This window comes from Pipistrellus hanaki (genome assembly GCF_964339955.1).
Source record: "Pipistrellus hanaki genome assembly, chromosome: 3".
NCBI lineage: Eukaryota > Metazoa > Chordata > Mammalia > Chiroptera > Vespertilionidae > Pipistrellus > Pipistrellus hanaki.
The window spans coordinates 165,941,971-165,958,744 of NC_140505.1; the positions used below are offsets into that span (position 1 = coordinate 165,941,971).

General features: G+C 41.1%; 1 protein-coding gene across 2 annotated transcripts in view; it reads left to right on the forward strand.

Moving 5' to 3' along the window:
- Positions 1 to 16,774, forward strand: part of GRIN2B (glutamate ionotropic receptor NMDA type subunit 2B) — a 413,432-nt gene that overhangs the window by 226,490 nt on the left and 170,168 nt on the right. The window contains exons 5-6 of one of the 2 annotated variants that reach the window (XM_084877900.1): positions 362 to 964; positions 10,292 to 10,417. In XM_084877900.1, the coding sequence (XP_084734026.1) occupies positions 362 to 964 (603 nt within the window). In that variant the 3' untranslated portion in view covers positions 10,292 to 10,417. Of the gene's footprint in view, positions 1 to 361; positions 965 to 10,291; positions 10,418 to 16,774 lie in introns of those variants that run through there. The other variant, XM_084877899.1, reaches the window with a different exon arrangement.

Genomic DNA, 16,774 nt, shown 5'->3' on the forward strand with positions numbered 1-16,774 from the left:
CTTTATTGTTGAAAGTATTACATATACCCTCTTTTTACTCCCATTGACCCCTTATAGCCCACCCTTACCCCCATTTATAGTCTTTACTCCACTTTATATTTGATTTTAGGAAGCTGCCTTGGGCTCTGACAGTAGCTCTTAGAATATTCAGACAAAGAGAATATAAACCTATGTTGAATTCTCTGGAGTTTAGGACATAATTTTAGGAAGAAAGTTATTAAAATGTTTATAATTTAAACATATTTAATTTTTAAAAGTAAAACAATGGACACAAACATTTCTGTCTAGTTTATTAAAATTTTCCTTTGCCATCTTTGGTTTCATCTCTCTCTCTCTCTCTTTTACATTTTTACTATTCTAGGATGAATCCTCCATGTTCTTCCAGTTTGGCCCATCTATTGAACAGCAAGCTTCCGTGATGCTCAACATCATGGAGGAGTATGACTGGTACATCTTTTCTATCGTCACCACCTACTTCCCTGGCTACCAGGACTTTGTGAATAAGATTCGCAGCACCATTGAGAACAGCTTCGTGGGCTGGGAGCTAGAGGAAGTCCTCTTGCTGGACATGTCCCTGGATGATGGAGATTCAAAGATTCAGAACCAGCTCAAGAAACTTCAAAGCCCCATCATTCTTCTTTATTGTACTAAGGAAGAGGCCACCTACATCTTCGAGGTGGCTAACTCAGTAGGGCTGACTGGCTGCGGCTACACGTGGATTGTGCCTAGTCTGGTGGCAGGGGATACAGACACAGTGCCCTCGGAGTTCCCCACTGGGCTCATCTCTGTGTCCTACGATGAATGGGACTACGGGCTCCCTGCCAGAGTGAGGGATGGGATTGCCATAATCACCACCGCTGCTTCTGACATGCTGTCTGAGCACAGCTTCATCCCGGAGCCCAAGAGCAGTTGTTACAACACCCATGAGAAGAGGATCTACCAGTCCAACATGTTGAATAGGTGAGTATGGCACAAGGAGCACACTGTCAATGGAGGTCATAGTTCAGCTTCCAAAGCTGGGGCTGGACGTTCAGAAACAGTAGGAAGAACAGTTCAGGTTCATCAGTGTTGAAGGCTGGCCACTGGATGGCAGTTATTCATGACGGTGTGAGTGTTTCAGATCCAAAGCTTGTTATGGCTGTGTTCTTGTACTGAGAAATATAAAACTGCTCCCACTTATTGAGCACTTGCTGTGTGATAAGTATTGCTCTAAGTGTATTGCATTTTTTACCTCATTTAATACTCAAAGCAACAACTGTAGGAAGCAGGTTTCAAAAATTGTGTCCATTTTACAATATAAGAAAATAAGGCCTGTAGGTGTTAATTGTCCAAGCGAGAGTTTCATTTGGAGTTGAACACTTTCTAGATACCACATATTTGATCACTCTGAAAAACACCATAGGTACCAAGACAAGGGAGCACCAGCCCACTTACCCCTGGAGTGCTGTTGTACTGGGAGGAAATGGAAAATGGGTTAAAGGTGTGTGTAGGCCATGAAGAGGATGCTTCCCTTGGTTTTTCTCTCCTTTGCCTCTCCTCTCTGTACCTTTAAGAGTGAGGATGCTGCTATAAAGGTGTCTTTTATGGTGGCTCTTAGTCTGATTTATCCAGTAAGAAGATAATGGTGGAGTTCTGCTCTTCTGACATCACCTCATAACCCAGGCATAACTGTAGCCTATCCTCAAAGGGTAATTATGTAACCATGTGGGGCAGAAAACTCTATAGGCTGCTTTTATGGTTTAGTTATTTGTATAAAACTGTTACATATGCAATTATAAAAAAATCAAACAACATAGAAGAGCATAAAGAAGAAAGTAAAAATGACCTTAAATCCAACTAATGAGAGATAATCATGGTTGAAAGATTTAGTGACCATTTTTCTAGACATCTCCCTGTGCATGGATACCTATCCTATCTAATAAAGAGGGAATATGCAAATTGACCATCACACAGTCACAAAGATGGAAGTGCCCACAACAGAGGCAGGTGTTTCCATAATGCAAAATGGCTGCGCCCACAGCAATGGCAGGGTTTCTGTAACACAAGATGGCTGCACCCAAAGCAGAGGCCGAGTTCCTGTAATGAGCCTTAAGGAGCAATCAGCAGGGACCTGAGGCTCTGCCCCCTGCCCAGTGGGGTTTGGCAGGGGACCTCAGGCCACACCCCCTGCCCCAGCATCAGACAGGGGACCTCAGGTTGTGTCCCCTGCCCCTGATGCCAGGCCAGGGGACCCCAGGCCACATCCCCTGCTCCAGCATCAGACAGGGGACCTCAGGTTGTGTCCCCTGCCCCTGATGCCAGGCCAGGGGACCCCAGGCCACATCCCCTGCCTGGCAGGGCTTGATGGGGGACCTCAGGCTGCACCCCAACCCCTGGCACCAGGGGACTGTGTCCCCGCCTCACCTGGTGGGGCTTGACGGAGGACCTCAAGATGTGTTTCCCCCGCCCCGCCACCAGGCAGGGGTACCTGAGTTTGTGCCCCCCGCCTGGCAGGGGCTTGATGGGGGACCTCAGACTGCTTCACCCACCCCAGGCCAGGGGAACTGAGGTTGCAATTCCCATACCAGCGCAGGGCCAGGAGACCTGAAGCTATGCCACCCAACCCTGCAGAGCTTGATGTGGGACCTGAGGCTGCGCCCCTGCCCCACCTGGCAGGGCTTGATGGGGGAGGAGGCTGTCGGGTCTGGATCTCGACCAATGGGGGTAGGGCCCATTGGGTCTGGGTTTTGTGTGATTTTAAGGTGCCACAGGTGGGTGGGGACTTTACTCTGGTCCTGTGGTTTGCCCCAGACTCTGACAGGAGGATGACTTTTATATACTTTTTACTAATTTTCTTTCATCTATGATACTCCTAGTATAGAGAAAGGGTAAATAGCAATATTAAAATATTTTCTCTAATTAATCCCTTTTTAATGTGCACACATTTTGTGCACTGGGCCATTAGTGTGGATATAAATATATCATTTTATATAAATGGAAATGTATACATGCTGTTCAATAATCTGACTTACTTTTTCTTAACAATATGTTTTGGGTATCCATTGTAAATTTATCAACTATATCAGACACATAGCAAGGTGTTCAGAAAAACTTAATACATGCTCAGGTACCCACCATTCAGCTTAAGAAATAAAATATTAGAAAGTATATCTGGGGAGGTTGACATACATTTAGTGGTGATTGAATGTGTACCTACTTATCATTGGAAGGGAGTTGGACTATTGCCTTTCAGCTAAACTCCTAAATTTAGAGTTGAAACTAAAACTGGTATTAAGGTGGCTGCATTTGTGATCCAGTCTTAATATTCTCTCTTCTTGAACTTTGCTCTTCTTGCCTCCCTAGTTATCGCTGCTTGTTCGGTAGTGACTGTCTTAGTTTTCTTTTCTTTTTAAATATATTTTTATTGATTTTTTACAGAGAGGAAGGAAGAGGGATAGAGAGCTAGAAACATCGATCAGCTGCCTCCTGTACTCCCCCTACTGGGGATGTGCCTGCAACCAAGGTACATGCCCTTGACTGGAATAGAACCTGGGACCCTTCAGTACTCAGGCTGACGCTCTATCCACTGAGCCAAACTGGTTTCATTTTCTTTCTACCTCTGGTAATTCGGCCTCAGGCTCATTGACACACTCTTCTTCCTTTACACATCTCTTAAACGCTAGTGCTTCTCAGGGCTCTGTCCTAAACCCTTTCTTTTCTTATCCATTGCCAAGGATACAGTTAATGTCTATAAGTTCCCCAAATCTCTGGCTGCAATTGTTCAAGTCTTATCTCTAACTGTGACTAGATATGTTTCTTTAGAACACGCCATATTCGAAGCTGACCTGCTTTCTCCTCCTACTTCTTTAGCGCCAAATCTGCACCACTTATAAAGGGGGCATCCTATTGCCCCATTGCCTAAAATAAATATTACCATTGTCCTTGATTCTGTATTCCTGACACCTAATAGCCAATCATGCCATTTTCTATGGATTTCCTCTGGAGTGCTTTCACTTATTTTCATATTCATACCATACCCCAGCCCATCTCTTCTTACCTGCATTGCTGCAGGGCCTCTTAAATTTCTTCTGGCTCCCTGATCTGCCTCTTTTCAATCTACATTTCAGCCAGAGTGGTCTGAAATGAATATGTGATGTCCATATTCTGAAATAAATATATGACATCCTTTGAGGGGTCCTAGATTTTAGAGGGTGCAGGTTGGGCTGAGGGACACACCTCCCCTTGCACGAATTTTGTGCACCGGGCCTCTAATGAGAGATAACCATGGTTGAAAGATTTAGTGACCATCTTTCTAGACATCTCCCCTAGCATGGATACCTATCCTATCTAATAAAGAGGGAATATGCAAACTGACCATCCCTCTCCTGCTCACTACTTTTCAGTAGGTCTTTATTGCCCCTGCAATAAAGTCCCATCTCCATAATGTGGTTTACAAAGTCATCCACAGCATGGGCCCTCCTGTCTTTCCAAAATGGTCCCATACTACTCTGTGCCTTAAGCACTGCATTCCCACAGTATTGGCCTTACTTTAGATCTTTGAGAATACCCTCTTCCCCTTCACTTCCAGTCAGTGTGCACTGTGTAATCCCTTCCCACCAATACACAAATGCAGTTGCTCCTTTACCTGTCTCAGATTCTCCATGCTTCATGTTTTAGTCTTGACATCACTTCCACTGGGAAGGCTTTCCTGAGCCTTGGACTAACATCAGCCTGTAATATGCCTTCACTACATCTTGTGCTTTTCCAATAAAGCCACTATTCACAATGTTATAATTACACGCTTTATTATCTCTCCTCCCCATAATTCTGGGAAAGCAGTGACCTTTCTGTCTTACTCATATCTATGACACCCACTCCTAACATAGTGTGAGTCCCAAGGAACACACTTGGAGTAAACGAGTGACATCCTCCAAGATACTGAGCTGTCCAATGCATACCCACCCTATAGGAGCTTTCTCATTCTGCTCCTCTCTGCAAGATAATAGAGGTTTCCTTTAAAAACTCACTGTATGGTCTTTTCTGTACATTCATGTTTTCTCCCATTGTTTTTAGTGTTAAATTTAAACCTGATTTAGATTATTTTACCAAATGTTTGTTCTTTAAAAAATGCTAACAATGAAGGAATAAAACATTTGCTAAACAACACAAAGAAATCAAGTAGGCGTTACCTTAAAGTCCATAAATATGGTCTAGGAATGTCTGCTTTTATCTTAAGGCTTCCTCTGCGTAAACAGGGAAATGAACATATTATTATTTCCCATGTGGCTTCTTTACATTAGAATGTAAATGTGATTTCTCAAGTCTGGCCTCTAACCGCTATATCTTTAAAACCATAGTTTCTTTGAACCTTTGTTACCATCTCTTCTGGCCACAGGGAAGGCAGCTCTCCTGGTTCTCTACCCTTCTTCCTTAGAGGTTATTGTCAAGATATCCACACATGCCCATCTCCATCTTCTCAAGTACAGCAGTCTATACCATGCAGGTTATTCATAAATTCCTGAGTCCCAGTGTGGAGGAGAGAGAAAAGGCCCACCTTCACTCAATTTCTCACTTTCACTCAAGTATACTGTGTAAACTGTGTCTTCCGACTCCTGCCCTAGTTTCATGATTTCTCTAGAGGTCTGTATCTAACAGTGTGGGACATCTGCTCTGGGCTCTTTCCCTGTCCTTATCCCTGCATCCCTCACTCATTTCCACTGTCTTTTCCTTCCCTTCCTCCCAAATGCAGCTTCTCATGGTTCTTGAATCCCAATCCCTGGCCTCTCTTGGAAAATGATTAATCTGTTTTTCTATCAGGACCCAGAAAGGATTGATGCTGACTAACAGGGACAAGAAGGTGCTATCCTTAAAGTCTGAGCTGTTATCACTAGGCACAACACTCAAAATCATCTACTTATTCCTTCTACTTATCCTGTCTGAAATCAGACTATTCCTCCCTTCAGAGAACCGGTCTCACTAGGGTTACTCTTTTAAATAACAAACCAAGCAGCCACACCATTTAGCCACAGCAGGAAATCTTTGCAAAATAATATTGTTGCAAATGGTTGGTTGTTTTGTGAGGACTGGCCTCTGATGGCCTGCTGCTCACCTTTCTGTAACAGCAGTGAGTGGAAGGCCCCTCAGGTGGCATCTGGGAGTGACCCAGCCCCAGGAAGACAGATTTGGGAAAGGGTAGACTGAAGTCCTCTTACCTCCTGAACACCCAGAAGCATTAATAGGCTTGTCCTCCCCAGAAGCTTTAGAAGAGGGAGGTAAAACCTTCCTTCATACCTGACCAGCCTATGGCTTTCCTTTCATGTGAGGCAAGTTCCTAAGTCTAGATTTAGAAAACAGAGACAGGAGGCTCTGTGATATCCCTGAGTGTCACAAAGAGATACACATTTGAAGTGATTCACTTGTTACTGAAGGAAGACCTCTTTTTAAATGACATGTAAGCATTCTCAGAGAGGATCCTTAAAATGAGCTATTTTAGTTCACTATTAAATAAACGTTATTTATCACATGTCAATCCAAATTCCTTACTGATTATTTCTTAGCTGCTTGAAGCTCCTTTGGCTAGATGTGGTGACTGTTTCCAGATAGGCCTTAGACTGCTGGCCAAGACTTTTGACCTGAGTAACAAGAAAAATACAGAAATCCAGTTAAATTTGAATTTCAGATAAACAATAGATCATTTCTTTTTTAGCATCTGTCACAAATATTGCATGGGTCATGCTGATACTAAAGGATAATTTGTTGTTTATCTGAAATCCAGATTTAATAGGGCTCCTGTATTTGTTGCTAAATATAACAACCCTATTTTGTACACTAACAAAAAAATGAACTTTCTGTTGGAATTTTGTAGCTTTCACTTATGCCTTATTAGTAAATGGACTGCAGTGTCCTATATCAGCAATTTTCAACCCTTACTAAAATTCTGTGGCATACAAAATATATTTTTTGTTGATCTGATTTTAAAAAAAAAAGGGCATAATTTTGATTCATTCACACTGAACAACTATTGTTGTGTTTGCTGTTGACATTTTTTTTTTTACTAACAGTTTAAGGACAAAGAGGTAAGTGTTCCTGACTAAATAATCAGGTATTACATGTTTGAAACATTCCTGTGGCACACTGGTTGAAAATCACTGCCTTATACCATAGCCTGAGACACGCTGAGGGAGTTTTATTCCAACTGGGAACTTGATTTGATTGAAAGAGTTAGAGACTTGCTTATGTGTGCATTCTCTAAGTGAAGGACTTCCTTAGTTTCTGAGAAAAATCTGAAAACTCTTTGGTTTCAGATGATCTGAAAGGGTTGAGAAAGGGGTTTGGCCAGACATCTAAACCCTTTTTCATCTCCCTGAGCTGGAGAAGAATTGTTAACTGTTAGTAGGCACACGTCTATATTTTTCCTTTATCACTCCCCGGGGTGGATGGTAGTTAATGGTTATTTTCCTTTGCAATGTCTTCTCCAGTACCCTGCTGGTCTATTTCTGTCACTCAGGTGATGCCGCACCTGTCTCTTACCTCTTAGACTCTCTTTATGTCCTGAGGGCCCAGTGTTCCTGCTCTTCATACAGGGCAACTTTTGAACTTGTAGAAAAAGCAGATGCTCTTTCAAATGGCTGGATCTTAACATAGAACCTCTTATGAGTCTTGCCTAATTATTTTCCTCAGTGCCCTCAGTTTTCCTACTCAGCACATGCTTTGCACTCACCCACCCCAATTCTTCCTTCCCTTTTAACGTGGCCATCTCAAGAGGCCAGAATCTTCCCGCTGGCTTATCTTTGGAGAGATGGGGATAAGCAATGTGAAGAAAGGTGCTTTCTAGGTTCTCAGAAAGAGGCTGTGGTGCCTTTCATTATCCTTGAGGCAGCCTTCCCATCCTGGGGACAGTTGTATTATCTGGATTGCTCCCATGGGGTGCCCACTTGACTCCCTTAGCCTGGAAAGTGCTGAGAAGGTAAGAAATAAATGAGTAAATGAGTCCATTAGTTTTTAGACACGATGGGAAAAATTTGCTTGGTTAGTACCCATCTCTGGTTGTTATTAATGTTCAGATTTATGGTAAGACAAATATATATTATAGGTGAACTTAATGTAATTTACATGTGAACCAATCAAAGGCTCTGTGAATGCATAGTTACAAGTGGGCCTTCATCTGATCAAGGAAGTCCACTGGAAATCTTTGTTTTTATACAAAATGTAATGTCACACCTGAGTATATAGAGAGAGACGTGTAGAAGGAAATACAAATTGGGGGAAATAACCAGAGAATCTAATCACTATCCTAAAAGACATATTCAATGCTTATTTTAATTCAGAAAAGCAAGCCTTGACTATGCTTGGAAGAATGGTGGAATGTAAGGCTTTCAAGCTCTTCTGTCTTCTTCCAGTCTTTCACATTTTCCATATCAGCTACATAGATGGTCATTTTATTAAGTGACCATTGCTTCTTTCCTTTAAATTCAAACCTGTGAACAGCATTCTCAATATTTAACATGGAGAGCCCTACATGATTCTTTCTTTATTTGCTATTTAATTATGTGGCTGAATTGTAGAATTTAAAACTTATCCATGCCATATTTGGTGTGTTTTTTTTTCTTCCATTTTCTTTCTCTTCTATTTCCTCCCTGCTTTAAAAAAATATTTACAATTTGGAGGAGAGGGACGATGACAAAGAGGGGGAGTGAGTGGGAAAAGAATTATGTTTCACTTAGATTAACTTTTGGGGAGAAGGTGAGGTCCATAGTGCTGGGAGAGAAGACACAGGTGGTGCATTGTCTGTAGGGATAAGATGGTTTCAAAGAAAGCGGACCGATCACAAAGGATGTGGGTTGGTGGCAATGGGAAGGGTGAAGAAAAGGGTCATGAGGTGTATGCTCAGAAGCAGCCCGTTTGTCAGCAGTCTAAGGAAGTTATAACTTCCGGCATTGGTTACCTTTCTGAATACTCATTGCACACCAGAACTGTGAGTGATCTAATTTGATACTTGCAAAAATTCTGATCCATGCAAATGTCCTAAGGATTCCCTGATCCCATCCTCCCAAGCACTCCCTATGCCCACCCCTTTCTCTATTTTCTCTATAGCTCTTGTGTAACAAACTGCATATATTTTATTTTTAAATATATTGTTGTCTCACTCCTGGTTGAATTCAAGCTGCATGAGAGCAGGACATTTTTTAGCCTCTGCATTCCCAGGACAGTGACTGATAGGTTGATAAATGTTTGTTTGATAAAAGCATAAATGAAGATAGGAATCATTATCCCCATTTACATATTTCTAAGAAACCTGAGACCCTCAGGCTTAGGCTGTGTGATGGTGTCAGGATCTAGCTTGGTTCTGCCTGGGTATCAGTCCCTTACTGGGCTGCATATTAGCCAACCTTTAAAGATATTTAAGCCTGGCTGGTGTGGCCCAGTGGTTGAGCATCGACCTAGGGAGTTCATGGTTTAATTCCTGGTCATGTGTCCGGGTTGTGAGCTCGATCTGGGCATGCAGGAGGCAGCTGATCATTCTCTCTCATCATTGATGTTTCTATCTCTCTCTACTCTTTCTGTCTGAAACAAACAAAAATATATTTTAAAAGTAAAGAAATCGAGGCTACCCTTAAAATCAAAGCATCAGAGTTGGAAGAGTCTTTTGCTGCTCACATCATCCAACTCTTTCAATACATGGATTCTCACAGAATAGACGATAGAATGATGAATGGATTTATAACTTTTTGAAAGCAAAATATCAGAGTGGTCACTCATCTGTTCAAGGGTGGATGGGCACAGAACTCAGGTGTCCTCATGGCAGAGGCAGTGTTCTGCACAGAGCATGCTGCCTCTTAACTGCTTGACCATGTCCTCAGAAAGACTGGCAGGCAGCCAGTGTTTTCCTGTTAGCCTTTGCTCTAGTCTGGCAATGTCCCCATGATTCTTGCTCCCTTGGTTCTTACCCAGACAAGGGTGCAATTTCACAGTTAATAGGAATTGAAGGTGGTGTTATTTAGGAATTGAGTGGGATCATTTCTCCATCTGCTCTCTCTTCCCACCAGGGGATAAAGGCTGGCTGGGTGGGGATAAGAGTGGGGGCTAGCTGCCAGGAAGCTAGAGTGCTGTCATTTATGGTTACTGACATGGGCTGGAAGCTTGAGTGAGGGCTGGACCACAGCCGGCCATGGTTAGCTTAACTAAACAGGAGCTTCTTGAGCAGAGATGGTTTTCTAGCTTTTGCACCTACATATACAACCTCACATATTTTAAATAAATAATGGTTTCAACCTTTCTCTTTGTTTCCTCTCCAATGAATCTGTTAGGGGAGCATAGGTGGTCATCTGCTGGGAGAAATCTCTGCGACCTGATGTGGCTGTTAAAAATTTGGAAGAAGCAGAGTTTCAGCCTGCCTGATTTTCAGAAGTGGTTGCTAAGGGATCTGAACCAGTACTGCAGACAGAGGCACATGTAGAAGCTGGCAAGAGGGTGGCAGCAGGAGCTGGGTAGAGGAACCTTCCCTTGACTTTCAGGCTTTTATCAGTGGCGCATTCTCTTCCGGGAGGCCCTGGTGGAGTTAGTGCGCCCAGACTGGCACTGGTCCCCAAACTGGGCTGGCTGGTCACACATGAAGGAACTGCTGCTGACAGATTAGAGCTCCCTGCTGCTGAAATCTGTTCCCTCTTGTCCAGCTTCCAGCAGCAGCAGCCTGCCGGGGGCTGCCTACTGCCTCCCTCGCTGCTCAGGCTTTTTCTTTTCCTCATTCATTACTGATTCACAACCCCCCATTTTTCTTTCTTCTTTCCCATTTCTTTCCCTATAGGGTGTTCTGTTCATTGATCTTTTGCTGCCCTTCTCTTCTCCTCACCAGCTTTCATTTACATTTTTACTGACTTGAGCTTTCTGTGTTCATAAATGACCATGTGTGGGATTCTTGCACATATACATAACATACTCATGTGTGCATGCAGTATATATCCACACAACACATCTTTATGTATGTACATTTACATCTGTAAAATTGTGTAGAGCATTGTTGACAGAACTGGATTAAAACATTTTTCCATATTAAATTTGATGGCATGAGAAAAGTTGAGTATGGTATAAAAGTTGGGAGGAATCCTTTAGAATGGCTTGTCTGAAATTAGCTTTGGTGAATATCCACAAGGTATTTCCTTCCGATCTGATTCCATTTTTAAGGTCTTGGTGGCTGTAAGGATGGTTGCTAAGAAACCCTATTACATTTATTGTTTGGGCAAAAGAGGAAGATACAGCAGTCAAGTGGTTCTATATACTTTTAAGAATCCTTTAATATTTTGTTTTTCTAAAGGAAATATTTTCTGTGTCAAAGCAACAGAAATATCCATGGAAATCACACTGTGAATATATCATATTGTATCATATCATAAAATAATATCATATTCATTTTAAGTGGTCTTTTTCAGAATTCCCCTAAAAGGATCACAGATAGAATCCAGATGAGGATATGTGTCAAAATACATTTTGTGTTTGACATAAGATTCGATGATCTAAAACTTCAAATTGTTCAGTATTAGGGCTAATAATGAGGATAATAAAAGTGACCATTTTCTACAGGGAATCCTCATGTCTGTCATCTCACTGAGACATTACAACAAATTCATGAGGATTTCTATTCACTGTATGGATTGGTTCTAGATATCATCAGAGAAAACTTAAATTCTGTCTTCCTTTAATTTTCCAGCAGCATTTCCAGATACTCACACCCATTTCTCCCCACTCCTTGAACAACAATCTAGGAACTTTTGTTTAAGCAACAATAGAATATAGACTATTAACATAGACTTTAACAAGTCAAATTTGAATGTAGAGGAAAAGCCAAGTGTATGTTATAGACTGTAACTCAAAATTATAAGTAACCACAAGCTACACAGTGTCATTATTCTCACTGCTCTGTTACCACATTTCAAGTGTGTTCACACAGAGTCTTCCTTGTTTTACCTGGAAAAGGAGAGGTCACATATTCAATAGTCTGATGTATCTGGAACATAGCCAAGAACCACAAAAAAAGCAGAAAAGGGTTTTGAACAAAAATCACTGACACAAAATTCTTGCCCTAAAAATGAATGTAGTTTATTTGAACTAAGAGTTCATCTACTCTAATTTTACACATATTTCTAAGACGTTTATGGACAGTTGAAGTATATATGGCATAGAGAAGCAGTAACCCAGTTTAAACACAATACATAAACATATTTAAATGGTCTGTCTACAGCTGGCTTGGAACTTGCATGATCACTGGGACCCGGACTTCTGATAGCTTTCTACATTTTTGTTTGTAAGGTGTGGTCTACACCCACAAGCCCAAGAGGGCTGTTAGACTCGTGTCAAGCAACAAATTGAAGTTAGAAAGAAAGGAAGACAAACTCTTTCCCTTTTAAAGAGATTACCCAGGAATCCCACACTTTGCTTTTAGCCTGTTGATCAGAAATCAGTCCATGGCCACAGCTAATTGCAAGGGAAGCTGGAAATTGATTTTATTTTAGTTTTTGACTGGGGCAGTAATATGCCCAGTTAAAAAGCAAAGTTCTATTAGCTAGGGAGAGTCAAGGCTGTCTCTTTGGTAAGCAGCCAGTAGTGTCTAAGAACTTGCTTATCTGATTTTCCAGATGACAACAGCTTAGAAATAACAAACGTGATGGGAATTGGGTAGGTAAACTGACAGCATTAAGAAATAACAAGCAGAATAGTAAAGTGCAGAAAGTACTGGAAAAATCTAGCAAAATACATTGAAGGGAACATTCCTCTAAGACCATTTGGACAAACTTCCATATTCTCCCACAAAGCCTATATCCCCTTTAAAGCTTCCCTCAATAGCAAGATAGCATAGTCATTTTTAGGTCATCAATAAGAGCTTAAATTTTATTGACTATATTTGATTTAAGAAGTCAGAGAACTCCATAATAACTTTCTGAAATTTTCCATTTAAAATGCTTCCTATAATCAAGAAAAAGCTTGGTACTTAAAAATACTAAGCTTCAGCAATTTAGAAAATTTACCTTAAGAAAGGTTATTAAATGACTACGTTGTGCCAAGTCCTTTATAGAGCCTTATTTAATCTCAAAAAGTATTGCCCAAAGGCATGATTACTCCCGTTTTTCAGAGGAGGAAACTGAGATCCAGAAAGGCTAAGTCACTTGCCTACTTCACTTAGAGATAAAGTTGGGTTTCAAATCCATGTTTTTATGAATTCCAGGTGTACTTTGACCCCATTGTCCATCTTTTGAGAACTATTTCTGTAGATGAGTTAATTAGGCTTGACTCTGATGTGTATGAAGACATTTTAAATCTCCAGACAAAGTGGTTTTTAATAAAACATTTTTTCTCTCCGAAACCGGTTTGGCTCAGTGGCGGAGCGTCGGTCTGCGGACTGAAGGGTCCCAGGTTCAATTCCAGTCAAGGGCATGTACATTGGTTGCGGGCACATCCCTGGTTGGGGGGTGTGCAGGAGGCAGCTGGTCGATGTTTCTCTTTCATCGATGTTTCTCTCTCATCGACTTTTCTAGCTCTCTGTCTCTCTCCCTTCCTCTCTGTAAAAAATCAATAAAAATATATTTAAAAAAAAACAAACAACAAAAAACATTTTTTCTCTTAGCCTCTGTGCTGAATTCTTGTCCTGAAGTCATGATAAATCCAGCCCAGGAGCAGCATCAATGCACACATGTTAGGGATGTCCCAAACTGAGCCTCTTCATTTCCCACTCCGTCCTCAAGTGTGTCTCATCTCTAGTTACTGGCCCAGCAGTAATCTCACTATACTTCCTTTTCTGTTTGGAAAGGATGATTATTTTTTCTTATTTTACTCCTGTACATTCCAAAAATCCTTTAGCTTTCACAGGGAAAAACAAGTTATTGTTTTTATAGACCTGAGAGTCCTTGGAACTGAAGTGAGAGCAGACTTTCTGTTCTAAAATCTGTGGAGGCTCCCGGAGGTTACGGAGACATTGGAAATAATGTCAGGGACATGTAATAAACCTAAACAAGACCTTGGTCTCCATAATGATTTACAAAGGTCGTCCAGGGCCACTGTTACTTTGTGACAGGTCGGATGAGTCTGGATTTGTTTAAGGCTGATAATCTATCAGAGATTGGAGAAAAGTAAAAACGGTGTTATTGAAAGTTAAAGAAATGTGACGTGTAGAGGGCTGCTTTTCTGTACCTCACAATATTATATTTACCGCTGGTTAACTTAGTGACACATTCAGTCAGAATTTTGATCCCCTATAAGGAACTAACCCCTGTGTTAGATGCTGGACATATAGACAACACACATCATCCATTTAATTGGCTTCATGAGGAGTGTGGCATCCACAGAAAGGTCTTTTGATTTGCTAATTTTGACTTATTTTTCTTGTAACCCAAAGCAAATTACCTAAGAGGCTAGCAGAATGAACCTAAGAAATGAAGCTCAAAATTTCAGAATACGTTGGTTAAAAGTACCTAGAGCCAAAACCAGTTTGGCTCAGTGGATAGAGCATTGATCTGTGGACTGAAGGGTCCGAGGTTCAATTCCGGTCAAGGACATGTACATTGGTTGTGGCCACATCCCCAGTAGGGGGTATGCAGGAGGCAGCTGGTCGATGTTTCTCTCTCATCAATGTTTCTAGCTCTCTATCCCTTTCCCTTCCTCTCTGTAAAAAATCAATAATATATATATATATATATATATATATATATATATATATATATATATATATATATATTTTTTTTTTATATATATTTAAAAATAAAAGTACCTAGAATTTCCTGGTACTTCTGACAGAAGGCCATGAAGGGTCCCTTCTGATAGAAAACAAGACAGTGAACTTAAGGAGGAAAAGACCATTCTGATACAGCTGATTATAGCTTAATTCTTTGCGATCTCATTTCACAGATTATTAGCCACCCCCAAACTCAAAATACCTCATCAAAGAATATTCTTTTGAAATACATCAGAATTCCCTCCCTCACATGCTCACACACGCACTTTGTGTGCTCACTCACCAACAAGTTTAAAAATAGGAACCATGGTGTTGCCATGACTCCCATTGCTACTCTGCAGCCTCTCTTTCCCTTTGATGTGATTTCACTTCTGAACAGGATTTGGCAAGGACCTGGCTCAGAGCGGCCTCTAGCGGCTCAATCCTTTGGGAAGTTCTTCCTTGGAATATTCAGCTCGATTCCATAATTAACCCATACCAGCCAAGTTGAACACTTCCATGTAATGAACTGTTCTCTCCACGTGATCAGCTTTGTGCAGAATCTTTCTCAACGACTGTGAGTAACAAACAAGGTGTGCTCAAAACTATGGCTAACTGTCCTGGTATTCACTGTGTTGCTGTGGAAATGAGACCTGCACCCCCAAAACACTGGGAGAGACAGCAGGGAAACTTAGTGGTGGAGGTACAATGGCGAATGAAGTAATTCAAATGAAATATGTCTGCTCTGATCACCAAAAGTTAACATTTTCCTTCTTCAGATAAAGGAGTCTTCTCAAATGTATCCCCTGCTGCTGATTCCACAGCCTCAGGGAAGTGTTGATGTGTGACTTGCTTCCATATTGTCTTAGTTCCCTGTTTTGAGTTCCCTGTGTCTGTGCTTCTCAGTACTAACTGCATGTTAGAATTTCCTGGGAAGCCTTAAGAAACCATATACAATGTTCAAGGTCCCACCCTGAGCAACTCAGATTTAGTTGTTTAGGAAGGGGATAGTTCCTGGGAACAGACATGCATTGAAACCTCCCAAGTTGATCTTCAAGGGCAGCCAGAGTTGCCCATCACTGTGTTCAACTCTGCTGTCATATTTGTGGTTCCAATGACCAGAATAAGGTGAAGGGCAATGATATCATTTGCATAAATTTGAACTTGGTGTTAATGAAACAATTCCTTCCTTTGATTCTCTCTTGATGACCCGTTTAAAAACTCTGAACCCTGTTAGTGCTATGAAATTCAAATTCTGGAATGGATACAAGATGTGGACATTTCATCAGTGGTGATTCTCTTGTGGGTGGTCATGATGTTCTAACACGGATTTCCGTCCTTTTGCTGGCACTCCACGTGTCTTCTATTCTATGCAGAGAGATGAGTTTTTGTCAGTAAAGCTAGCAGCATGAGCATCAAAAGAAATCGGACTTTAAATGGCATTTTAATTCCCCTATACATAGACTGATTACAAACCCAAAAGAAACAGAATTTTAAAAGCTTCAGATTCAGTGTCTGCTAGCCTTGATGAGAAATTTATGCTTTGCTAAATTTTGGAGTGCACAAGTGGTTTTGAAATGAAAGTTATTAGCACTAGGAAATGATGTTCTTTGTATTACTACACTGTTGTTACATTTAATGGGATTGCCCCTAAAGCATTACAGAATGAAAGGAAAAACAGAGTTTAGAATCTGGAAGACATAGGGTGAGTGGGAAAGTGAAAACATTAATGGTAGGCCATCTTGATCTCACAACTCTTACTTGAAGTCTGGGAGAGACCTAAATGGAAATCAATTAAGTCGGGCTTGACAATGTTCTGGCAGGAGTTTGCAGGTGATTTCATAATGTGTGGCATTATTGTTGTTCTGACTGTTATGCGCAAACAAGAAAGCTAGGCCAAGGCATAGCTTTGAAATTGTATTAAGGGAGGGTATAATATTTCAAAATAGAGTAATGCTATCTATTTGATTAAAGACTGCCTGGCACAGGAAACTTTATGTTTGTCCAAAGGAATAATAAGAAGAGAAGGAAACACTACATTATTGTTAAAGCTTTTTGTGATTTGTACCAGAGAACCATGGCAGTCTTCAGAAACAT